This window comes from Taurulus bubalis (assembly GCF_910589615.1).
Source record: "Taurulus bubalis genome assembly, chromosome: 2".
NCBI lineage: Eukaryota > Metazoa > Chordata > Actinopteri > Perciformes > Cottidae > Taurulus > Taurulus bubalis.
Window position 1 is genome coordinate 36682535 of NC_136590.1, and position 27900 is coordinate 36710434.

Genomic DNA, 27900 nt, shown 5'->3' on the forward strand with positions numbered 1-27900 from the left:
TTACCCTAAAAAACCCAATGACCGGTTTGTGTCTTGAAGAGGGACATTCTGTAAGAAGGCGAAAGTATCAATTAGAAATTAGCTAATAAATCACACATGTTTGGAGAGACACACATTTTCAAAACACTTTACCTTCAGGGAGCTGTTGAGGATCCGGAGGCGATGAAGTTTGTCATTGAGCAGCGGGTCATTTACTCGGCGGACAAATGAGCGCTTGTACTCCAGACGGTTGGCTGATCTGTGGTCAGCCGATGTGGACAGACTGCTCTGCTCCAGAGCCCTGTACAAGTCTCCCAGAGAGTCGGCCTGCATCCTGCAGTCCCGTCCATGGCCTGCCAAGAAGGACAAGAAATTATCAACAAAGATATTGTTGTAACTGAAGTCAAAGATGAGATTTTAATTTTAATTTTCAAAATAAAAGATAACAACCATACAGAGAATTCTTCTGAATGATCTCCTTTTTTTTTTAAACCAACCAAACACACTTCAGAGATACAACCTTGAACAAAATAATCTTCGCAGTGAATCTGGCACATGTAAAGATTAGTGAAAGTCCAGTCAGAAAGACTCTTTACACTCTTATTCACTCACACATCTCTCGGTCTACCCCTCTCTTTGGCTTCTACTCTATCAGCTGATTATGGGCACTCTGAAGTTAACCAACAAGATTCTGCCACGATCTCCCTTAGCCAATCACATCGTTGCTGTCAAATTTTAAAAGTACGAAGCGATGCGACTCTCCTGCACCATTTCTGATCGAACCACAGCCTACACAATTTAATATACAACGTCACGATGGTGTCTAATTGCCAAAGATAATTATTATTGTGTCTCTCTAATGAAGTCACTTCTGATTGAAAGGACACTGTAGATGCAGTTTCTCTCTGGCCACACATACACACAAACTGAGTGTTTGCTACCTGCCAGCGTAAAATGAGTAGGCAGCATTTTTCTTGTATAATTATTTCACAGCCAATATCTAACTATTTGTATAGGGTTGCAATTAATGGCAGTTTGGATGAATCTGACAATTATTTTCTTGATTAAAGGAAAGTTATGTAAAATACCGTCACAATTATGTCTTCTTCACAGGCTCACAGGAAGCACTTTTTTTTTATAGCTCTTTTAAATACAGCAGTCTGTGGTACATCTCTTCATTATTAGATCTTCTTTATGGAAAAGTGCACAGCTTGTATCATTCTAATAAACTAGAAGGGCCCCTCTTGTATCCTGTTTCCATACACTGCCCTCTGCTGGCATGACACTAACACTACACTAGTGGTCTGAATCAGGGAGTCATCACTCTATTTTGTGTTTGGGAAGCAGGCTGGTGCGTTCTGAAGCTTTGGGGCTCTGCTGTGAAATGTATCATGCTTTATTTCCCGCCTGTTTTGTGTTTCTTTCTTGTCTTTATAGGCAGTGGTGGAGAGAGCGAACGGTAGAGCAATAGATAAATGAGGACACGAAGAAAGGACCCTGAGGCGCGTTTCTTTATCCTGTTCAGAATTCAACATTAACATGGGCTGAAAGGATTCCTCCTCGCTTCACCATTCAAACATTGCCGAAAGGCACAATGACATCTCTATCGAGCAAGAGAGCGAGAGAGAGAGAGAGAAAGAGTGAGTGTGTGAGAGAGGAGTGAACTGCCAAGATAAATCACTATCAAATAAGAGGCTAAAATTCATCTCACTTAGACAACTGCCCTGGAGGTCTTGGAGGGACGGCGAATGGGCTGGCTTCTAATCCAATCCGATAAAGTAATAATAGCGAGTATTCAACCTCTGACATTTGCTGGCTCTGACTGACTGTTAGCGGCTTTTCATGAAATAACTGACGACAAATAGGAATACTTGCTCAACACTGTGCAGAAGGAAAGACTGATCTGCATGTAACAGTGAGCAGGAGAGGTCCCTACATTTCAGGGTGATCTCAGTTATATTGACACCTTGATCTCCTCTCATGGTCTACTGCAGTGGTTCCCAACCTTATCTGTGAGACTGGCTGTTATCTAACACTGTTGTTGATATAACATTGTGTATTGCTACTTATTTGTCCATGTAAGCCAAATTGTCCTTGTTTAATATTTTCAGGCAAATTTGTATTTGCCTCAGTACCACTTGGAGTGGCTGGACATTTCAACAGTTTATCTTTCGACCTCTCTGCTCACTTGCAGCATATTTTCACGCAGTAGCACATTGTGTGGAGGTGCTAGAAAGTGGCTCAGCATGGTGGGAAGCATGTCCCGGGCAATTGGGTTATAATAAATGTCAGCCAATATATAATCCTATTTGTGTGGTAACAAAAATACATGGATAGATGTTTTTGCCAAATCATAATTTTCAATTTTTCTAATTAGCTGAGCTACTTCACATTCTTTCCAACTATACTGTGTAACCCTTGAGTTACACGTACACACAAACAAATGGTCATCATTATCATCGTGATGTAGGGTTGCGACTAATCATTATTTTTCTATTATTTGTCTGCTGGTTATTTTTGGCAATTAAACAATGTATCCTGATTGAAATTGGTGACATTTTCATCACAGTTTCCCGAAATGTCAATTTTTGGGGGGGATAAATGACTTAAATTTAAATTGATAATAAAAATGTGTAACTAACTGATTATTATTATTACAGTTTGATGTAATATATTATATTCTTAAACCTTGTTATATTCTTATATTCTTAGGTGCATGCTTGTGGTTCACGTGAAAAGATGTAAAACAGAGATGCTGTGTGTCTGACCGCTGCCTCTGGCCCGGTCCAGCTGGTAGTGATGGGGCTCTCTCTGATCCGACGCAGCTGCGGTGGCGGTCAAGATAGCGTGGAGCCCGCTGTCCCTGGGTAGCGTGAAGCTGCGGGGTTTCCCTCCAGCATCGGAATCAAAGCTGGACCTGAGGGGCAGCGGCAGGGCCCTGTACTGTTCTTGCATCAGGCTGCGCTGTGCGGGCAGGGTGGACTGCCTGCGGTACTCCATCGCCAGTTGGTCTCTGTCCTCAGATAGCAGGGTCTCCTCCACCGGAAACGTCTGGAGGTAGTGCATCCTCGCGTTGTTTTCCATCTGGTCCTGCCATGAGTTTCGGTGGCTGCTCGTCTTCGGCCCGGAGGAGATGCCGTTGTTGTTGCTGCTACCGTCCTGAGACTTGGAGTGAAAGTCGTCATGAGAGGAGCGGGACTGGAACGTGTCGGAGGAGGAGAGGTGGCCACGCTTCGGTTCCAGGTAGGGACTCACCTGAACAAAGACAGAGGGTTAGCAAGTAAGAAATGGAAGGTTGCCACATCTACTAAACCACAGGCTGCCAGACTCACTGAGGATGCTCTGGGATAGGTGTCATAAGGTGGTGGCGGACTGTCTTGTTTGGGCATCGAGGGCATCTCCATGTCCTCATGATCACTCTCACTCCAGTAATCTGTCATGAACAAAGATTGCGTCATGTTTTTAAAGAAAAATCTCTATTGCTGAATAGAAAGCAAGCTCTTTAAATGCAGTGCAATGCAAATAAACTTGTATCACTTGTAACACCTGTATCAGAATCTTCACACCTGGACTTCACTAGCTAGTAGTTTAGAGGCTAAGGTTCGCCGTGGCTAATGAGACTTTAGTACATGTTTGCAGTCGATACAAATAATGCATACGGACAATTTATGATGGCTTTATAAACTGCTGTGTAAGTTCATGACCCATGATTCAGTGTTCAGACAGGTGTAGCTGCAGTGTAGGTGTTCAGGTCTAACTGTTGAGGCTAAATATGGAGACGGATGAATCAAGAGCACTTCCTGTCGAGTCCTCTGGAGGTGTTGAGCGACGAATTTAGCACTTGTCTGGGAAGGATGAAGCCCCCTCTTCAAATAACCACCAACAAAACCTGATCTCACCCGCCCACCAGGGAAACGTTTCTACGTAGGCTCCTCTAAATAGCACAAAGGTCGGTTACATCATTTCCTGTCCATTTTTTAGAGAAACCAAATAACAGCAGAATATGGAAATAACAAGAACGCCTTCAGCTCCTAAAATTAGCATTTATATTCAGCACAAATCAGAGCTGCTTGAATCGGACATGAAGTTGAAGTGAAACCGGGGAGAGGTGTTAAAAACCCTCTGGTAATAATGTAAAAATACAACTTATATATTGAATTATCATGTTTGCAGCATGTATAAGATGAGGCTGAAGGAGCAGACACACTGTGATGCAAAATGACTGCTGTGAACCTGTGATATGGAATTAAAACCTCTCCCAAGGGAAGACTGGCCAAAATGATTATCCATGCGTACGTCACTACTTATATTAAACACAGATTGAGGAAGTGATGACTAGCAACCTGTAACAGCCGGAGAATCACAGCCGACAGTCTGTGACTAATCTCACCTTGGTCCTGGCGAATTTTCTCCTGCTCCGAATAGCCCGCCACTGCCATACTGAGACGACTCAGCCACCTGTGGGGGGAAATAACGCTCGTATGTGTCTCCCTGTTTGACCAATCACCCTTATAAAACTGCCCTGTTCAAGGAGAGGGGGCCGTCCTGTAGTGGGATTCAATTTGCCAGCCAGCAGGAGTATAAATGTGGTTGCAGATGTGGGATTGGGGGAGTTTACAGCATGAGTATCACAGCCTCATTAACTCACCGGGACATGTCGTCTACATTTTCCGCTGCAAAGTAGAAGGTCTTTATCTTCGGATGGCAAGCCTTGAAAGCACTGAAAGAGAACCAAGGGTATTTTTAATGATATGTAAGCACAAGAACGGGGACGTATAGCAGACATTAACATATGAATACAAGAGACAGCCGAGGTAAACAGACACCCGGTCACACACACATTCAGTATGACACAAAAACAGCAAGACTTTGCATCATTAGATAAACTGCTCTGCGTATTTTTGTGAGCTGTTCGTAAGTCTGATGTAGTTTAAATTAGCATGCATGCACGTGCATGCAAAGCAATCCAGAAACCGTGTTGCATGATTAAGATAGATATACAAAGGTAAGCCATCTTTATAAAACACAATGGCTTCATGATGATTTTCAAAACCTCTGAATTGTATAGCATTTAACCCATTAGTGAACAACAAATGCATTAAATGTGTCCACAGTTATTTGCCACAAAGTATACTGTATAAAGAAGCACATTAATTACCTGAACTCTCTATGTGGGATTTGCAAACAAATATTTTGGGTTTCTTTGGAATTGTATCTTTAAAAGCAAGGTTTGGCTTCCTTAAACCAGATAAGATGTAGCTACTGAAGATCAAAAAATTTCTAAATCGATCTAAAATGTATATAAATCTTTAAGCCTAAAGGTTCTCATGGGGTTTTTATATTTGTATTTAGTATCTCTATTAGTCCTATGGAGCTGTTTTCGAGTAGGTTCCTGTTTACTTCTTCTTGTACTTGGTCTTGTGCACACTGCATTCAAAATACCTTAAAAATCATCTTTGCAAAAGTTTTATGGGGAAAGAAACGTCTTCATCACATTTGTTAGAGCTGAAGGATACACACAATGTGTTTTCGTAAGCGACACTGAATGAAAGCTAAACTTTTGTTTGTTGAGAGGTAAACTCAATAGGGAATCTTTAGCTAGTCTCTAGTCCTTTCTCTTTCTCATCTCGCAAAGGGATTTAGGTCAAGTTACCTTTCTTTGCTTTAAGAAAACATAATAAAAAACATTATCTGTGTTTTACTCTTTCATCTTTGATACAGTCTCTCCACATTAGTAAACCTACTCCATCAACATTCATACTAAACAAATGATCAACCCTCCTTGTAGATACTGACCTCAGGTCCAAAAAGCATGACATTGTTATCTTAGAATTAGATCAACTATCACTGATAAAATGTGATCTACACACTTCTTGTTTTACACTTTTAGTTGCCTAACTTTTTACAGATATATTTTTTCTAACATTATTGTACAACCTACTGGAAATTAAATCTTCTGCATGTGCTATTTTAAGCACTACTGCTTAATCTATTTCCGCTTTTTAAATTTAAATTAATATCCAATACAACATTATAATAAAGCCGTAAATGTGTGCATAATAAAATGTTACTGGTGCAATGTGCAAGCGCATAGTCTTTGTGAGTCAGGGGTCCTCTGTAAATTGTCCGTTTTGCATGGTCAATTTGCTAAATTATTCCATATGAATGCCAATGTTTTTCCTGCAAAGAACCAATTTGCACAAGGTTACCTCTGCACTGATAATACATTTGTAGGATTGTATCTTAATATGCAACATGAAGTCTCTGCTGTCAGCTTTGTGAGTTGTATTAAAAAAATGTGGATATAGTTTTATCCAATTTTGAGGCGAAATGGAAAAGCAATGCAAATCTAAGAAGCTTGATCTTTGGTGTCCAGGTGACAATCAGTACTCACTACTTCCGCCTGCATTCAGTGGCGCGATCAATCTTGAACTCCGGGAGGCTGACAAAGCCCTCGGCCTTCTCATCCTGTGAGGAGCAAACAGAGTTAAATCAACGTGCCACATCACGAAATAAGGGCGAAATGCTGGAAATTCATCATATTTACCTCCTCATTCATGTACCAGTACAGACATGTGTCTTTCAGGATAAACCAGTACTTCTTCCACTTCTGTGAGAAATAGGTTTTAGCGTCTTTCTTTTTCCACAGCCAGCCCTCGCAGTCGCCCTGACCCAAGTCTCTGCAGGAAATCCGCCGCTTGCTGATTGAAGACATAGGACTTCCAGCTGCAGGCGCCAGCAGAACAGATGAGGGGGTCAGAAAACACTCCTGGAGGAACACCTGCTCATATTTGGGTTTGAGTACATGTGAGCACTCAAGTAAAACTCCTTGAACAAATGCTCTTACCTTTACTCTTCTTCTTTGACCTTGACATCAGCGAGGATCGCTCGAACACCTGCAAAGTAAACAGGAATGATGACATGCAGATCCCACGGTAGCTAAAGGCTCCCACTTCCACATTAACTCACAACATACAAATTAATTTCCACAGACAAAAGGGACTGACATGGTAGAGGGAGGCAGAGTCAGAGCTGGATGTGGACAGGGAGACATCCATCTGGAGGGCGGGGACGAGCGTGTAATGGGTGGGGCTGGCTCCGCGCTCAGTCTTCCTCCTGTTCTGACTCAGGCTGCGTCCCAACAGGAAGTCCTCCCCCGGGGGTTTATCCTCACTCGCGAAACGCAGCAGCGAATTCTCTGCAAGGACACAACAGAGGCAAGCTCAGTGCGACACAAAATGTATGCCATTTTACTTGCACTAAATTAACACTAAATGCCGGTACAGTTCCACTGAATGTGTCTAAATTACAAGACTCTGCACCATTTTAGAAAGTAATTTAACATTGACTATGAACCTTTAGCTTTTTTATGTAATCTGCTCAAAGACCCATCAGTTTCCCTGTCAGCTAGATCTCTCTCTTTGAGATCAGTGAACAGTGACGTTTCAAAAGATTTCCTAAAGACGAAGACTGTTGTCAGGCAGGAAGGCCTCAAAACCTCTAAATCCTGTCTCTTGTAGATAAATATAGCATCATCACTTCTTTTGAAAAGCTCAAAGGAGTAACATATTGTATCGACAACGTTCCTAGAGGAAACAAACACATCGCTCAAGTCTTTCTTTGGGACTGAAATAAAGCAATTCAGTCTCCTCCCACTCCATTTACCACCTAGCTCAACAGTCACCAACAACATGTGAAAATCTCAGGATATATCTCTACAGTTGCCAAAGCAACGGTGTACTTTTTATACCCAAACAGAGACGAGCGGCAAAGCTGAGAGCGAGAAAGAGAAAGAGAGGGTTGACAGGGAAAAGGGAGCAGTGATAGATTGTGAACACATGGAGGAGATCGAGGCACAAGCTGATACCCAGCATGTTATCGGTGTTGACGGGCAAGCTCATCCTTCTACTTTTTGGCTCGGAGATCTGAGAGGGTGAGGATATTATGAGATATCCACCCACTCCCCTTAGCTCCCTGTCTCCCTCCTTTCTCTGCCCCCCTTGCTTTCTCTCTCTCCCACTGCCTCCCACTCACCTCTCCTGCTCTCTCTCTTCAGCTTGGCCAGGTCTTCGTTGTCTCCCACCCAGTTGTACTCCACTGGCATTGAGATGGGCCTAAGCCTGCCTGGAGCGAGGAGGCGCAGTGAACGTCAATATTACACAGCTGCCCACACACACACGCACACATCAAACAGATGTAGACGTCTCAAAAACATCTCGAAATCACACAGACGTCACATTCGCAGGGCTTTGAGCTCTCGGCTCTCACGATTACAGCAGAGTCTTCAGATGAGGCTGAGGTCTTACCATAGGTGGGAGTGCTCCCCCTGCGGACTGATGACACCTCTTGGTTCTGGTCGTACTCATAACAGTACAGTATAGCATCTTCCTCCACCAGAGGAAATTGCCGCCGACACTCCTGGTCCAGGTAGGAGTTTGGTGACTCAGAGCCCTCTGCGATATTAACATCCGGTTGAGGATCGTCACCCGACAGACTGCTCTTGTCATCTCTGTGGTAACGGAAAGGAAGTCATTTTAATGTCAGTGAAGATCTGGACTAATATTAGAGAAAAATAAAAGCAATGCCACCATCAGAATGTACTGTAGGGTGAAAAGCATTTAAACCAACAATGTGTTAGTCCATCCCCAAAGGGGTCTCAGCCCCAAAGCCCATTCGTTCCTATGCTTATTTTTAAAACAAGATCGCAGATATACAATAAATGATACAAAAAATATATATGTATACACACACACACACACACACACTCACACACACAGTCAGTGAATAAATTACATTACGACAAGACTAAAAGGAGTCTACCGCCACGCTAGCAGGTGGTGCTTTGAGATAAAAACAGTGACAGTTGTCATGTTTACATTCAGTGTTTCTCGTTCACGTGGAGCGTGTATTCATGAGATGTGACAACATGTTGAATGCATTTCCCTCTTCAAAACCACCTGCAGAGCCTTTTGTCTTTTTTTAACTCATTCATTGTTTACATCTCACTACAGTATCTGTCTTTGTGTGAGTGCAATGCTACACTTCTTTGTGTGTTACCGCCACCAATTGTCAAAAGGGTAACATGAAACCGATGGCAGGGATGTGTATGGATGTGCTCGTTCAGGTGCCTGTGATTCCTTGTGCCTGACACAATTAAAACAGGGTCTCACTTTTAATAACATTGCTCCACAGCTCTACTAGTAGTCAAAAAAGTACTTGAATTTGGTAAAAAAGAACAAGCGCTACTGGTGAACTGTGTGTTTCATGTGTTCACCTGGGGGTGTAGGGCTCTGCTGGAGGAGGAGGGATGAAGAGGTCCTGCAGAGCACAGCTGCTCCTCCTGGATGGAGTACTTAAAGTGCTGGTGGGCGTGGCGACACTGCTGCTGGGGCTCTGAGGGAAGATTGGCTGTGTGAGTGAATGTGTGTGTGTGTTTGTGTGTGTGTGTGTGTGTGTGTGTGTGTGTGTGTGTATGTGTGTGTGTGTGTGTGTGTGTGTGTGTGTGTGTGCAAAAGAGAGAGAGAGACATGCAGACAGAGAGGAGAGAGAGACAGTTACACAGATTGACACATAGACAATTTGGAGCCGACAGCAGTCCAGTCCGTTAGTCAGTCAGGGACCGTTTGTTCGGTTCAGGCTGTGGTGCTGAGCATCTCAACCGTGAAATGAGCAGCCGACTGTACGTTTCTGATGCTCCAGTTCTAACTAGTGCACACAAGACGATGAGGTGGTGTGCAGTCTAGTTGTCCCTCTCATTCAGGTCAAGGAAAATCTGGTCATAGCCAACGTTGTCTGTTAAATGGTATATGGAGATAGATTGCTCCTTGTTTATTCATATTTATTATTTATACTCCTGCATACCAAAATATGTAACTAATATCCTTTAAATCCCGCTTTTGTCATCAACTTAACTTGAATAGTCAGAGAGAAGTAATCCAATCACAAGATGCCTTTTTTTGGTGATAAAACATGGACTTCCAAAAAACACTTGATAACTTATTAAATGAGTGAAATGATTGTTAAATGACTAATTTGTCACTGCTCAAACTATGCTAATATGTTGCATAAGTCACAGCTGACAAATGACTCCAACAGAGATGTGCTCCATCATAAGAACGTTATGTGTGTCAGTGCTACTGCAGGGCTTCCACCGCACAGTGTTCTTTTCAATAACTTAACAGACTACCTTGACATTGTTCATTTTAGTCGAGACTCAGAGCAGAAAACATTAGTTTCTAGGTTCTTTTTTTTCTTTTCTCCTTTCTGTCCTTAAAAATGCCAGCAGGAGAGCAAATTCGATTTAGGTGGAGAAGAAGAAGAATGAGGATGTGATGTGAAGGGGGAGGAGGCTGAGCAGGACTGTGCTTCAGGGCCTCAGGGGGGAGAAAACATTTTCTCTGGCCTCGGACTCAAAGAAAGGCTGGGCTACATTAATACACATCCCTCTCATTTCCACCCATTCTGGCTTAGGCACACCGTCCTAAAAATGGGGTTGGTTTGGCTGAAGTAGGACAACAGATGCCACTGAGGTCTGAAACGTCAACTTGTGACTGAATGATGCTGGAAGCTCCAACCAATTAGTAGCAAGTTGTGGAAGATAGAGGAGGAGGACGCAATAAAAGCAATACCTGTGCAATACACAGCAAACCCCATAGCAACAACTTCTCTCTGAAAAAGATACATTTTAGAAAGCTAATGTCTTTTTCAGGAATGTTGTATTAGATTTGCACTCTGGTGGTTTATGCGTGTCTATTGTCTAGAGTCTGTGCAGTCTTATTCTTAACAGACACACATAGATATACACATACAAATACATGTCTACACACAAACATATCTGCAGAGGATGAAATTAGTCATCATACTTGCAGAGCCAACGGTTTCCATCTCATGTTCTTGAGCAGTGCAGGGGTTGACGTGAGAGTGCTCTGTGGGCGTTTCTTCAGCGTCAGGGTGACACCTGCAGGGTCTCCACGCAGCAAGTTCACCAAGTTCTTCAGCTGCCATCCCACCTAACAAACAATAATAGCATGAAGAGGGTTTCCTCAACACACAGGCATCCCCATGACTCAAGACTACAGAAATAATAAGCTGACATTTCAACATGAACATCTAGTTAGTGACTAGAATAGAGATTCCAGTTGCTCTTCTTTATACATGGGTGTTTAAAAGTTTCCTTTCTCGCGCGATTTGGAAACGTCTCACCCATTTCTGTGCTGTTGTGGTCGTTATTTTAATAATACACGTGTATCCTGATGGTTGGTAACTGCGGCACAGCGTCTGAGACTCATGTTGATGAAGATTTAAAATGCAAAGTTGGATGCCAAAGGGCATCTCCCCTCCCGTGATGTCAATCCGCAGGCTCTGTCATGATGCGGTAAGCCCCGATGTTATGAACAGCTGCAGGCCTTGTAAATAGTCTTTAACCAAGTTTTGATGATATTTGGCACAAGAAACATCCCACCCAGAGAAGCACAGTCTGCAGCTGAACCAAATATGCCAGGTCCAGTTTGAGGAGGAAATATCCTCTCTCGCTTGGCTGACTGCACTGATTTTCTCTACATCTTGTGTTTTCCAATCACCCTGAGAAATCAGGCACTTTTCAGGCATTGACCTAGCAATCACTTTGTTCCTTTCCAAGTAATTTCTCACCTTGACAGACACTATACAGAAATTATTCCCACAGAAAGGGCATTAAAGAGACAGACAAGCTGAAACAGACATGTGTATACTCCAAAGTCTGCTTTCTTCTATGATAAGAAGATTGTTTTGCTTTGTCTAGCCCAAAAATGTTTAAAGTGTATATTTAAAGAAGTAAAACCCATGATTTTTTTATCTTTTTTTCCAACTATCTTTGCTTTGTCTTGGTATAGAAATGTTTTGCTTTAAGGTGTTTCCCATAAACTGTCATGCCATTGGTTTCTTCTTTTGGTTTCACATCCTTGAGGGGATCCTTGTGACACTTAAAATGTACTGTCCATTTTTATGTGTCTGAAGCCTTCCCCATTTATTGACCTGCACCAGAAATGCAATCTGTTCTTGCTGCCTCGAGTTATTTATGTCTGACATGCTGTCATTATTATTTTTTTTTTTTTTACAGCTTTCCAATCTTGTGCTCTATAGCACCAAATCATTAGCCATCTCTTCAGCTCATTCTAGATGTGTTACACTTTCAACATTTCAAATTCAAAGATTTCTCCCTCATTACTTTCTTTTGGTTGGTGTAACTCCTTTGCTTTTGCAGCCATGGTAACGTCTGCTTCTCAGGGAAAAGGATACTAAAATCCAGTGAACTTCGTTCTTTGTCTTTCTGCTGAACTTCTCCCAGCTGCTTTAATTATAGATTTCTGAACTGTTTCAAGCATCTCTTCTCTTTATATGGTGTTTTTTGTTTTTAACCTTGATGTTTGTTCTACTGTCGCTCAGACCTGAAGATGTTTTGCTTTGCTTTGCTGTAAAAACCTTTCCAGTTTTTGTATAACTAGATGGAGCAAGGAATCCTCCCATCACAGACACATCTCATTCAATGCGGTTTGGTTTCAGCGCGGCTAATGCCTCCCGTAACGGGTTGTTCAATAACCACCAACCGCCATGGCTTTGTTCTTAACTATGGGCCACACTCGATTAAATATCAGCAATGTTTAAGATGGTTATGGCAGTCAATATGAGTAACAGTGCAGTTTCGGATCAGCAGACACATCAACTGAGTTTACATATTGCCATCACCCACTTAAGCTGTCAAACTCACTCAGCTGCTGCTCACTTATGCAACAGCCGCACCAAGACATCGTTCCTCCACCAACACCTCCCCAGCATCATTCATTTTGTTCCAGTTCCACACCACATATTAATAATATACAGTAAATACAACATAATAATCTTCACTTTATACAGTTTTTTTCCCCACCTTATAAATGAGAAAATAACAAACATGAATAAACATCAGATTGTACAAGACATGCCAGCTGATGTCAATCACACTGCAAATTTGAAATGATGCCACCAATCAATCAAAGAAAGAAAACTTTCAAGAAAGCTTCATGAAATGCACATTTGTAATAAATAACATTAATAACATTGTTCCTGGAATTGTGCATACATGGACTCCTGACTCGTCATTAGTGTTATCAATTACACCTGTGCTCTTCCTGCGATGACAGGTTAAATTAGGCTTGTTCGAAATGAGCCAGTTCTGCGCAGAATCGATCGGCAGCGATCGGCGGTGATCGGCGCGCAATGCATGCCGGTTAGATTTGTGTCCGACTTGGTCCCGACTTGCTCTGACGTCATGCACACGTGGTCAACAATACTCTCACGAGACCAAGCCGGCTGTCGATTTCAGAGTCAGACATACAAATACCAAAGGATGCAGCTACACAGTCATTTCTACAATAAATCCAAACGTGATCTGTAAACTACAAGTAAACAAAAGTTCGGAACTAACAGGAAGTACTTTTTTCTGTGACTTCCTGTGTATACTTTGAAGGCAGCTGACAACTGTCCGACTTGATTGCAGTTTTTTGTCAACGCCTCCTGCTGCGGCCGCCTGCTCTCGTCTGGATTCCAGACGAGGCGCAGCTCTAACGAACGAGCCTATTGTCTGCTTATAAAAAAGGTATTTCTTCAGGATCGCCATGCGCTGAGTTCTCCTCGCTCCCGCTTTCTGGCAGCTTTTAAGCTGTGCTTCACAGTGAGAGGAAAGAGTCGTGACACCAAAAGCTACTCTGTATTCGCACTTATTCTCTTTAAAAAAATGGCTGCATTCAGTGGGTGAGTTGACTGACTGAAATGAACATGACTTGAGCCGTGTAATTATCATACATCTTGCTGTTGCATACACAAGTATCAATTATTTTAGACAAAGGGTGCTATATTTAAATTGTGCAACACTGGAAGTTTTTACTTTACTTTCTACTGAATTCATACAATGTTATGTACAAAAGCAACAGAAGGTTTGTGCAGTTTTATCTATGTGGAAAATCTGTGGAAGGCCACTTATGTTAGTGCTTATGTTAGAGCTGGTTAGTGCTCTAATCAGGTTGAAGTTGGGCACAGCTGAGAATAATGTGAGGTCCCCAAACCCCTTCATCAAAATAAGGATACACTCTGGGTGCCCTGGTGGCAAAGGGATTTAAGGCGACAACCATGAATGGCAACATCACCAGCCAAGGACCTTTGTTGCACGTTCTTTCCCACCCTATTATCTTTCCATGCGTTAAAAAAAGCCCCAAAAAACCTTGAACCACACAGTTTGTAAGCTGTCCCTCTCCAACAGCTGCAACACAACTACTTGAAATATGAGAATCAATCAATAGATCTTGTCCTGAGAAGAGGTCGAATCAATAAATAAAACACCTGTGTGGCTGCATGAGTTGTGTTTAGGAGTTTAAACGCTACTAACAGATATCACAGTGAAAATGGTGTGAACAGTTTAAGGGCCCTAAGCAGAAGCCTCCTGATTGACTGAAGGGCTCTTGTGAGCATGAGCTCGACAATTTCAACTGACCATACCAGTGACCGTGTGACAGGAAAATAAACATATCCAGACAGTGACATATCCACGGCCTCAAAAACAACATTCAAGAGGCTCTACAGCCAGCCACTTAAACAAGAACAGTTCGGTAGTGCTGCGGCGGCTCACTGAGGACGTCGTCACAGATATGAATGTGTATAAAGGAACCACATACACATTCACTGCGTATACACAACCTGGGGAAGGATTGTACAAACAAGCATATGAATTTAACATACATTTGCATAAGCAAATGTAAAATGCACATAAAAATGATTTGCAAACGGGAAATGTGAGAAAAGTGGTCTCACCACTGTCTGATGATTGACCTGAATGACTTCATCTCCAGCATGGATTTTCTTACAGCGGTCAGCGAGGGACTGATGGATAGAAATGAGGCACAGTCAGTAACTGCAGCTCCATTTCACTGTCATGGCAGAGCTCACTGTGATACAAGTGGCACACCTCACCCTACATATTACACCACGGGCAAATGGGCAGTGAGGCCAAGATCAACCACAGATGTACACACAAAGAGGCTTGTACTTACTCCTTCTGTTGTCCCGGTGATTACGTGGAGACCGTCATATGTTGATTTGATATACATGCCCTGTGGGGAGATAGCAGGAATGTTACGTCACAAAGCAAACTTTAACACGAGGCTCTTTTAACCGAATGCATCTTTACGCAGCCATACAGCCATTTGCCAAACAGACCAGGGTCACTGCATTATTGCAAATCTTAGCATTTGTTTTAATCTGCTCGTATTGCAAAAAGGGGTAAGAGTCTGGATTTATCTCAATTATCTTTGAGCAGCAGTGAAAGACGTGAGGGTTTTTCATATTGAGCTCAGATTTGCCTAATCAGACAAATGTTAAAATGACAGCAGCAAGGTCCTTACATATCAATTTCTGTCATGTAGAACGTCTCTCTCAAATGCAGATTGAAGCGTCTCTCTCAAGCAGATTGAATCAAATACGGGGGAATATTTATCTGCAAATACTGTTCATATGTTGCAGAAAAGCTAAAACTTAGTTTTCACTAAAAAGCTTAAGTTTTCACTAAAAGGGGTCTAAAGGGCCTCACAAACACACACCCCGACACACTTTCACACACAGATGTGCGTGAGTACATATGTGTACTTACGCACAGATACACAGAAGCAGCATGCCAGTTTTCAAGATGAGTGTAAAAGGTTTATTTTTAGGCCACTGGGCCCACTGTTGTGTTCAGGTTTTACTGAACGGATGAGAGAACTTCCATGCCCCCTGCTAGCATTTGTGTGGGGGTGGGGCTTTTATTGTGGCCCCAAGCAGGGCGCTCGTGCCTGAGTGTAGGTCAGAGCGAAGATGGAGTCCGACCGAGTGCTGATGGTTATACAGTGGCGGTAAAAAATAAGGGTCTTCTCTGCAACTTTTCACAGTAGGTCTACCTATAGTTTCTCCCCAAGGTAAATGCATCGCCAGCCATTCGTTGCATATAATCTGCAAGTTAAGCATTTTGTATTTTGTTCATTTCAACATGGACAATGTCATCTTTTTATGTTGCTTTTTATAAGCTGACTCATATGCCCACAAGCTCAGCTAAACCCAGTTTTAGGGCAGCTACTATTAGCTCCATATTATACTGGGCTGTACAGCAGCACACAGTGTTCATGTCTTTCTTCAATATTCATACTATTTAGAAATGTGAAATGATGCTACGACTCATGTATAAAATGCCAATTTAAAAATTGAACAGCCTTGTCTTATCGGACAATGTCCCGCAGATGAAAACCGGCTTCCCAGAGTCAACAACAGGGCCTTTGAGTTTTTACTGTAACTTTTTAATGTCTTGAGCCCCACAAAGGAAATTCACCTACAATGCATTTGGGTTGAGTCTTCTTATTTATCTGGATATTTCAGATATCTCAAAATACGGGCATTAAATACAAAACTATTTGCATGGCTCTAGAGGTACATCTTTGTAATTTGGGTCAACCGACCCTTTAAATAAATAGCCTGTGTGCTTGGTCCCTTCATGGTCCCAAAATACCTACAGAAGGAAGAGTTAAAAATAGCTGCTATAACTGGAAGAAACAACTCAGGCAAGGTTAGTATTAGTGATTGAGCAACTGAAATAACATTATTTGCATTGAGTGAGATTCATGCTAAAAGATCATTTGCACATGCCATAGTTGGATCAAAGAGACGTTAATGCTGTCAGAAGTCATGCTGTTGTGATTTCCGTAATTGGTAGTTTCACCATCATCCAGCATTATAGTTTTGTACTTTACTTTTTTTTGTAGATTTTTCCTGTGTTCATTTCATCAAACCTGGAAAACAATTCAACATCTTGATATTTTCAGTATATTAAACCATACTCAAGTGTGATTTCAAATATATTGAAAGCTAGTTTATGTGAAGAGCCACACGTGCAGTGGGATTTGGGGCGTGTAGGCTTTTTACATATTGTTGCGTTTACGATGAAAGAGAGTGTGTGTGGTGCGAGGCCATTGAGTCAGTTCTTTATAGCTAACCTTTTAATTCATAGGCTGCTACGTCACATCCATGATGCAAGGCCTTAAGAGGCAATATGCAATGACATTTTCTTAATAGTCTAGATTTTTTTATCAAGACTAGCAGTATATTTCAAGGAGGCAAGGCACGCTATGTTTTACAAGCCATGCAAAAGGACACTGAAGTAACATTATTTAGTATGAGATAATTACAATTACATTTCCATATTTTTTCCAGAGTTACTATTATTTTCCTCTAAATTAGTAATATATCATAATTTTAGAGCATAATTACTAGCCGTAGCCAGTAGAGTAGCAGCATATTCAGAATAAAATCTATTGGAGTAAAACAGTGTGACCACGACCACCACGGTTCCTTAAATTACGTTTCCTCCGTCATGAAACCTCTTGTTACGCAGGAACGAGCTGACGGTTTATGGGACGGAAGAGAGCTGAAGGGAGTTGAATCCAATTCTATATAGAATTCTATTTAGAGTTTAATCCAATTCTAGTAAATTATCATCATGTAGAGTTAAATATGAGCACTGAATAGAGTAAAACAATACTCTGAATTATTAACTAAGGCAAGAGTATATTTCACTCTATTTAGACTGGGACCAAATGTTATATATATTTTTTTTTTTTTTCAACTTGAGTAAAATTTACTTTGACAAATTTACTGTGTGGAAACTACAGTACAATTTCGGGGTAACATATACATTTCTCAGTAACTACCAGATGACATTCACTTCTCAAGTCATTACCAAGTATGTATACAGGATGCATATCACCACAGTTATTTTCAATACAGATTCCAGCAAAACGTATTTCTTAAGCCTAATTACTGACACTATTATTGCATTTTCTATCATCTCAATATTGTCGGGGAATTGATTAGTTATTTTTTTATAATTACTATGTAATTAAGCAGCCCGTAGTTTAAACAGAGCATTATCTAATGACATACTGGGTAAAATGACCATTGAGAAACTCACAAAAGATGAGTGTGATTCTTAAAGTCTGACAGAAGACTCAGCCTTACCAGTCCTTCAGTGGATTTTATGTTGGCCAGCTGCACAACCTCCAAATGTGCAGCCTGGGACACCATGGGATCGGAGGACAGAGAGATAATGTGGTCGCAAACCTCCGACAGAGTTTTACACTAGGGAGGACATATTAGGGATGAGTACAACCTTAAAGTGAGCTCATTATGGCTTCATTTACATTCAATCCAGTGTGATAAAGTCAGCAACTCACCACATGCAGGATTTTGTTTTCTGTTTCGTACACAGAGCAGTCCTGGGGAACATTCAGAGAGAGCAGTTACCTCAAGAGAATGTGTCAAAATGGAGTTATTATTGGCATTTTTGCTGTAGGTGGATATAAGCAAAACCGAGCAGCTTGGCACCTATAACCCCCAACACTCCCACACAGGCATGCACAAACACAAAACAAATGAATCATCAATGCGGAGGCATGTCTCTCTCTCTCTTTCTCTCTCTTCATGCCAGTCTTCCTCTCGGCACTCAACTCTCTCCCTATCGCCCTCTTTCACTCCCACCTTCAATTTTTCCCACTTACATTTTTCTATAAACATTATTCTCTTAAGAGACAGTCCTAAAACCTATTAAGCATCACTTCTCTCATTATTTACTGATCTTTCAGGGTCATACAGAGCTGGTGGTGTTTGTCATTATCTACAGACCAAACATGAATACACTGATATTAATATCTAATCTGTGATACGTTTTCAACATTTCATCTGATATGCAGTGTCTTTAGTTTTGAAAATATCTGAACATGCATTTCAACAGATGCTGTTTTAGACGGTGCTTTACACGACAGCATATATGACGGGTGAAAAACACAAGTATGTATTATGTATTCTTAGCACTGACAGTAATTTATAAAACTAAAACATAGAATTAAGTTATAATTTTCCCAATTAGTGATTAGCTGACCTGAAGTGTTTTTAAGTTATTCAAATTAAAGACATTTTAACAGTTGCAGAACTTTGTTGTACTTCATGTATATGCTTTAGTATAAACCTTTAATATTTTCTTGTGTTTGAAAATGTATATAGATGCAACGTTTGGGGAAAGAAATAGGAGCTTTTAGATGCTGCTGAAGTGAGATGCTGCTTCAGTTCTTTTTTTTATCAAGCACAAGACAAATTCTCTCTCTATATATATATGTATACATAGATGCACACTTTAAGACATGGTGTAATGCATTTTGGCATCACCATAAAACTTGTATGTGGGAAATCAGTTTACTCTTGTATTTTGATCTAGAATTTGAATTGGGATAAAATACACAAATGATATACCTGTTGCACAATTGTAGTGAGCTCAAGACAAAGCTGGATCACGTTGTTTCGTGTCACGGAGTAATCTGCCACTGCAGCGAACGGGGACCTGAAAAAGAAGGAGCACCTGGAATGAACCATTAGATCATTCTTCCTTTGAGACTAAGTCTTTGGTAAATCTGTGGGAACATTTACAAACACACAGTCGTGTACATCAGCACACATACACACCCATTAGGATTTCTATTTTTCTATTTTTGGGATGTAAAGTCAGGGAATAATATTAATATTATTTGTGTGTACAGCATAGCATTCACGTATAAAAACATGTATGTGAATACACAACATTAAATGGTTAGTGAAGATGCCATAAGGAGCTGATCAATCATTTTTCTCATTGTGAATCATTGTACTGTACACAGCCTAAAAATGTATGGTTTATTTTAATTTCCACATTTTCTTCTCTGTACTCCAGAAAACATGAAACGTAACTCCAGAGTCTAAACCTCAACCCGTAATGTTGTCAACAACGATGCATTCAAACATGAAAATGAAACATACGATATTGAATTTGAATTTAAATAGATGGTGTGGATTAGGACTTTCTAAATGGGAAAAGAAACAGCAATTTACTTTGCTATTTCTGTTGAATGCGCTCTGCTTTGAACTTCTAAATTCTACAAACAAACACACACAAACAGATGCAAACACACAGACTGGCACAATCCCAGAGAGAAGCAAAGGGATAAAGAAACATATAAATAGACTTGCTCAGTGCTTTTTTTTGCCACCTTGTCAAAGTCTACTTATATAAGGCCTTTACTCATCTTTTCTTGTCAGCTGATTGGTCACGGACATAACATTAAAAACAAAACGGGTCTGTATGTGTTAAAAACACACTAGAGTTCCCAAAACACACCGCATGATCAAATGCTTGATGTCAGATAACTAAGAGGGTCTCACCCTTTTTTAAGTCAATATTAATAGATTCTGCTGCAAGTTATTTTGTCAAATGTAAAGAAAATATAAGTATAAGTATGTATCTGAGATTAACTTCAGGGCTTTCAAAGTGGTGCACAATTTGAGACCATATTAGTCACAACTAGTGCTGCTACCGTAACGTCAAGACCTACAGGGAAAATGCTGTGCGTGAATGTGTGCACATGAACCTTGCATTAACATGTGGGTTTAACATGATTAAATGTATTACAGGGGCACCTTTTTGCAAATCTCACCTGTCCAGCCACGCCAAAAGGCTTTTGGCTGCAGCGATCAGGTCCACCACGGAGGTAAGAAAGTCGTTGGGCAGCTTGTGGGTGGCTCGGCCGTCGTAATGGCCGCTGCGCCGCCGGCCTGTGATGAAGTTCTGCAGGTTCTTGGCAGATGCGTTCAGCTTATGAGAAAGAGTCTTCAGATTCTCAGTCTCCAGCCCATAATTCTAGAGGAGAAAGGAAAGTAAACTCACTCTGTTTGACCAGATTGTCGGTGTTTGTTTTAACCGTGACGCAACACGAGGATTTCTCCAGTGTGGAGACAGAAACCGAGTGTTGTCATGGCATTGCCCGGTGAATAAAAAGACCACTTTCAGAGGAGCCCACCTTGTCAAACAGCCGAGGATGCTACAAACGCAAAGTGGAATGAAACCACTGACCCATCCGCCCTGCTCCTCTCCATCTGTCACGTTGCATGTCGAGGGATAGCAGAACTCTCGTTAACCTGTACGTCGCCTAAAGCCCCCGGAGGCCTGTGGGTGTCTGTCACGTCGGAGTTTCTTGGGAGGGGCGAGCGCAGCAGGAGGGCCGCTAATCATATTCAATACAGCAGGGCCTGAGAGACTTTAAACTAAATCCCAGTTACATAAGGAGCTTTGGGGCTGAAGCAAGGCCCCCTGTGCAGTGATGCAGGATGAGAGGACTTTAGATTCAGATTGCATCTGTGACCTCAGTCCACTAAAGCTCCATCCACCCCATCTTCATCTCTATTCCACCCGCTCTCCTTCATTCCTACTTCTCATACATTCTTCACCATCTTCTCCTTTTCCAGCTCCTCTGTCTAGCTCTTCACCTTTAACACCACCATGGATGTGCATTTTGACAGAGCAGCAAAAGGGTTATTAATTATTGGTATTGACATCCGTGTTTACTCTCCAATTGTCCGCTCAGTGTGCAATAAATATAAATAATATATAACAAAATATAATATAATAAAATAAGAGTCTAAATAGATCAAAATGACAGCCTCTTAAGAAAGTATTCAGCCGGGTACCACAGGTGGATGACACACCTACAACCAATTAACAAAATACAAAAGAGAGCTTTACATTTGCATTTACTTTCATTAAATTGCACTTGTTGAAAGCTGTGAAGAATGGAATTCCTTAACTGGGAAATTAAGTTCTATTCAGATAATATATCTATATATATATTCTTTGACTATGTGTGTTGGACTAAACTCAGTGTTCTAGATTATTCTGTCAGAAGCTACTGGGTTTCACTGGAGGAGGAAATTCTCCTGAACAGGAAGTTACATCGCCATTGGTTTCATTGTTATACTGCTGACCTGAATCACAGGACTGAGGTCGCTGCAGTGACACATGGAGTGAGTTTTATAAACTGTATCAATTAGGCTTTCGCTTCTTCAACAGCACATTGCCCGATGATCACAGCATCAAGAGAGTCGTTTCTTGTGAGACTAAAAGCAGAAATCAGTTCAGGAAGAGGCTGTAATCCATGTCAGCACTAATGTCAGATGTAAGATTTGCCTGTAGAGGATATTTTGACCAGATTATTATCTCTGTTAGATTTGTTGTGATGTTTGAAAATTGAGACCTAAAGCATTTTCTCCAATCAAAATTCCCCTATTCACCCATTCATTTTGTTAACTGATAAACAGACTTTAGGGAAGAATATGTTCTGCATAAATAACTAGTTGAAATGTTACAGATCCAAAATGACAAAAAAAAAACACCTTATTTTCTATCTTGAAAACACCACATTTTTGGGGTAAATCCAGTGAATTTTAAAGTATTTGAAAAGCTGAGAAAGCACCAAATGCGCAACAGAAACTTCATCCAACATCAGAAGCCTGAAACTCTTTGAGGTGACAGTACAGAGTAGTAGGAAGACAGCGTGGGAAGCTTGGACTCACCAGAGCACAAAGTAAGTCCACAGCCTCCAGAATGAGCTCCTGGTGGCCGATTCTGGACACTCCCAAATCCTCCAGCTCCTGGTGGGTGATACGCAGCAGCTGGTCCCCCCCTACTTTCTCTCTTTCGAAGGTCTTGATGTACTGCTGCAGGCAGTCGTCCAGGCCTGAGGGACGAAGGGAACACTTTCAGTACAGCTCGACAACATAAAAAATGCGTTTTCACGCGGTATCAGACTTTCTGATATCTTATGAAACATGTATTTACCTTACGTGTTCTAATAAGGCTTGATATCGTTTTTTTTGTCAAAATATGTGCTGCAAATCTGTAAAACTAGAGAACAGGTTGTATTTTGTTGTGTCTTAAGTGTGAAACCATCTGTGTCAAGCTAGAAATCTGACAGATTCGTCCTCCTCAACAGTCCTGAGGTGCCGTTGCAGCTTTAAACTAGAAAAAGCTTTCAACTAAAAAGGGGCTTCGTGTCTGTGCTCAGCTTGCGCTACATCTTTTCACTGCTGCAGCAGGTGTGAAGTCTTTCAGTGACGCAGTCGATGAAATGCAGGAGACTAAAACAAATTGATTCTTCAGCTCTATCGACGAATTTCACCTTATCAACAGCAGTTTAAATTGCATCAATAGGCGGTAATCCAAAACAACAGCGTACAAAACAAACTCAAGTTTGACCATAAATCCTTATTCCCATCCTCGTAAATTGCACGTAATCTGCACGCAAGGTTATTTTTGGAAGAATTGCAGTGGAGAGTATTTTCTATAGGTGATAATGATATTGTGTCCACCCTCTGTCTTCCTACCACGAAGCTAATGATAGAAGAAGAAAAAAGCATGTATGCTGCTCCAAATAATTTAAGAGCAAATGCAATTTATTCTGTAAATACATTTTGATTTGATAAGAGGTTTCTTGATAGGTTTAGAATTTATCACCAGTATATTTCTCTTTTATATCAAGCACACACACTATGGAGCTGAAAGAATCATTTAAGGGCAGCCCTTTTTTTTATCAATTTATTTGCTGATTATTATTAAACGAATTGAATGGCTCTAAAAAATATCAGATAATAGAGAAAGATGTCCGTCCATAATTTCGTGGAGCTCAAGGTCTCCAAATTCAGTTTGAAACCCCAAAGATATTCATTTTACTATTTGAAAAACCCAAGAAACCGGCATTTTCCCTTTAAAAAAATAGTTGCCGAGCCATTTTCTGTTGATTTCCAAAGCAATGAATTGTGTAAGAATTTCAGCTGCAACTCATTTATAGACGTACATACTGTGTGTTGACTGAATGTCAGCAGAAAGTGCTCTGAATGCTAACTGGCTGTCCTTTTACCATTGGAGACAGGGAAAGTAGCCTTTGTGAGGCTTTTTCTATACACTCGGTCTGTTTCCATGTGAGAGAGGCACACACACACACACTAATACACACACACACACACACACACACACAACTCTTTGCTCATCTGTTTTCATCGCTGCGGACCAATCATATACATGTGTCTCAGCGCTGTGCCTAAACCTGATCAAGCATTCCGATGGGGTTTAGCTGGCAGCTAAACGGTGGAGAGGAAACATAGGGAGTTTCATGGTTTTGCATACAATTTAAAGGCTTAACTAATCGGCCTCTTTACCAAGTTAATTGAGACTCATTGTGTCAATGAAGTATTCCCCGCATTGCCATAGAAACCATGAAGCAGGGTTTTGGCAGAGATTCTCCCTGACCGCAGGACCAAATAAAGAAATACAAAGAGGGGAGAGGGGATGATGCTTTCCAAAAAAATGATGGTAGCATGAGACATAGCTGTCTGCTGAGTTCATTAGCAATAAACTATTTTAATATTTTACATGGTATTGTAAAGCATCATTATTTTTATGTGTATAGAAAAAAAGGTATTACTATAATTCAAGACACAAAAAGACTAACTAAGTTTCAAACTGAAATGCCGTCTTGTTCCATACTGTCCTCTTATGACAGCAGCATCGTGTAATAAATGGAGTACACTTTGCTGATTGCACTAAGTAATCTCCGCGACATCCATTTTCCTGTCCGTGTCATCTACGGGTCAGATTATGAGGCACGCTGAGGAGAAATTAAAAACGCAGCACTGACACATCGTGATCTCCATTCCAGATAATCCACTGGTAATGTGAGGCAGGAGAGATGTTTAGGGCTGTTAGCGTTGTTAAAATGGATTTCTGTTCATCTGACTCTTCATTGATCACTCACAGTGGCTGTCACTGCGTGCAAGAGAACAAATATAAAGCTGATGTACTTCACAAAATATGAATCATGATAATGCATACTGCCAGGAAGAGTAAAGAGATTATACTAAGCCTGCTTTACATCTGTGGCTCAAAACACACACACTCCATAAAAACAACACAAGACGTTCACATGTGTTTGCACAGCTACCACGCACTTGTTTCAGAACAAATTGTCAGTCAAAGCTGGAATTCTTTTCTCTTTTGTGAAGGAAATCTCCTCTTCAAAGCGGCTTTGTCACCGCTGGGAATAGGGCGTCTTGCTCACGCAAAACACTACCGGGGGTTTGTGGGGGTGGAGATGGGGATTGTGGGAAGGTCACAGGGTGCCCCTGTTTGGCCTCCAGTGACATCAGGCAGCGGTATGCTAATAATGGAACCTGTGAACGGCAAACGCTGCCAGTCGTCAGGAGCTTGGAATGGATGTGAGACAAAAATGAATCCCCCTCTGCATTTCCTCTCCCTCAGTGCCGCTCTGTCCCTCACTTTAAATTACCATTACTGGGCTCTGGGCACACAATCGTCTCTGCTCCACTTGTCAGATGTGGGACACTGAAGAGCCCTCTCTCAAATCCAAGCTCTGCTTCTCGCTCACTACATTTCTCACTTGTGCTACAAGCTTATTTACAGATCATCTTAGATCTCGTTTGAACTCTTGTGGCCATTCTGTCTTCGCCTTTCTCCGCATCCTATCGCAGCTGTGTCTGTATAAATCCTCCCTGAAGCTGTATACTGTCTTTACTGAACCAGCACACTCAGAAAAACAGCCTGTTTAAAAGGCAGCATCAGATTCAGGTATTTGTACCACACAACTCGTATTAAGAGAGGCTTGACCCTTTCAATCATAATATGTCTGCGCCAGCAGAAAAAGGCAGACAGCCTTAGAATTATGACTAAGAGCGTAAGTGTGTGTGTGTTCAGGCAGTACAGATGTATGTGTATGTTTCATCTGGAGCATCTCTGTAGGGCTGTGGCCTGACACGTGAGCATATGGCTCTGCAAAACAACAAACATTACTGAAACAATGAATGCATTGAAAGACTAAATACACAGACTTGGAGAGCCTCCTCTTACTGAGTTTACCATCTACTCCACCGACATATTGCACATATTTGATAGCAACAGACCACCAGCGGCAATTACTGTTATGCAAACAGACAAAAAGATGCAAATCTATTGACTTAGTTGTACCCTGACACTGTCCTGTCTTGAGCAGACAATTTTGCTCTGAGGAACTTTTTTTATGCAACATGTTTTTGACAAGCCCAAGCTTCCCTTATTTGAAGTTCAATTTAGTCCAAATTTCAAGATATTTTCGGATTTACACTATCAAATATTCTTACTCCCGAATAAATGCACAACCTGGAGTCTGAGCTAAATGGAGCATCGCCCTGCGTTTCAATGCACTATGAGGTTTTAAAACTACTTCAGCTAGTAGTCAGACGTGATTTCTTCATGACAACATCAGTGGATCAGCATGCGGCACAGATGGCTACACGCTCTGACTTTGTAGAGCTTTAAAAGCTCTCATTTTATACATTGCACATATCGGCTGAAGCTTGGCCGATAACTTCAAATGACAGAGTCTGACCCCAGATCCAGGGAGAAGGGTTGTATGTAATTATGGGATCTCTGCTATGTTTCCCAGCCTCCTGCGCGGCAGCCCCGCGTTAACAACAACACAATAGAGGTTTTAATCCGGTTTGAGCTATTTGAACGCGTTATGCTCTGGAGAACACGCTGGTCTGAAAGGACAAGTCGTCTCCACATTGCAACGGGCTGGGAGGGAAAAATAATCGATTAAATGATTTGAGGCTGTAATTAAAAGCCTTCGGCAGCCGCATGCCGATGAGGCACCAACCCGAGGCTCAGCAGGTGTTTGGTTCTCCCTCGGCATCTCCAGATAATCCGTATCGAAATGCGTTTCTACACACTAAGCATTGCAACATCATCGCAGTTTGGTGATATCAGTTTATATTTGGCTATCGTCGTGCCTGAAGCCTTACCTTTCATCCAGTCAACCACTTGACTGGAGCTCCACTTGCTCACAGGCTCCATCACCAGAGCCATGGTAGAAGTTTGTCTTGTTCACGCTTGACAAAAGAAAAACACCCACAACAAACCCAACCCCCCTCACCCTCCCGCCTCAAAAATGTTCAAAAAAAGAGAAAGAAAAAAACAATATAAATTAACATAAAATTTAAAAGGAGAGTCTGAATTCTTCGCGGCTGAGTTTGGGTGTTTATCAACAAAACGAGGTAGGTCCAAAAGGTCCAAAATATCGCTTAGACAACGCTGAGTGCAGCCCGGCAGACTTGCACATTCCTGAGCTGTTTGCTCGCTTGAAAGAGCTCTTTTACTTGTAATTCATGTCAGGCTCAGAGGCGATAATGCTGGTGGGTAGCTGTGCACGAAACCCCCCTTCCAAAAATATATCCCAGTACCATCCAGAGCAGAGGAGAACAACGCACAGACTGTCACTTCATACTGGTGTCTGGAAAGGTTGGGTTCGCTCTGAGCATCCTCCCTCATACACAGACATGGAGTCACATCCCTCACCGTGCGAAGGATGTATGGCGGGTGATTAGTGCCACACACACCAACAAAAAAGCAGGAGAAGTAGAAGCAGGAGATGGGAATTAATGACTACTGGATTTCGGTCAGAATAAAAGTGGAGTTTATATAAACCGGGCTTTGAAGCTTCAGCGAGAACTATTCCAATATGTTTGCATTATATACGTTACAGAAATTGTGTCACCTAAAGTTACAGGCCGGCTCAATCTCCCTCACACAGTCAGCTCTCACCCGTCGCTGTCAGAGATACAGTTCAGTCAGATATCCAGCTGCCAGAAAAAGGCTGTTTTATTTCATGGCAGATTGTGTCTGCGTGTCTGAGTCACAGTCTTTGCGCCTTTATGGAGCATCCTCTGTCCTGTTGTGTGTGTGCAAACAAAACTTTAACTTACATTTTTTTATTTGTTTTCGCCCGAGTCTCCTGGGCCCTTTTACGTCATCGGGTCATCAGGCGTGAACCCGCATAATACATATAAATGCCGGTGGGAGGGGGGCGATGATGACAACTACAACACAAGCTGTCATACTTTCCTCAAACTTTTCTATATTTACTTATAGTGTACTTTACTTTGCCAATACTGTCTGAGAGATGAGGACCAACATTACACTTCAAG

The 27900-nt window shown here is 41.6% G+C and overlaps 1 protein-coding gene across 1 annotated transcript; it reads right to left on the minus strand.

Moving 5' to 3' along the window:
• LOC306753498 (connector enhancer of kinase suppressor of ras 2-like) lies at positions 1-26782 on the minus strand (the record flags this gene model as incomplete). Its single annotated transcript, XM_079237373.1, has 22 exons — positions 1-48; positions 133-332; positions 2748-3234; positions 3312-3412; positions 4370-4437; positions 4628-4699; positions 6374-6447; positions 6527-6705; positions 6827-6875; positions 6987-7177; positions 8014-8103; positions 8286-8488; positions 9254-9387; positions 10842-10988; positions 14800-14868; positions 15039-15098; positions 18028-18147; positions 18243-18284; positions 19315-19420; positions 20529-20731; positions 22441-22604; positions 26719-26782. 22 exons carry the CDS (start codon positions 26780-26782, stop codon positions 1-3), a joined length of 2871 nt encoding a protein of 956 aa, XP_079093499.1.
• Positions 26783-27900: the final 1118 nt, after the last annotated feature.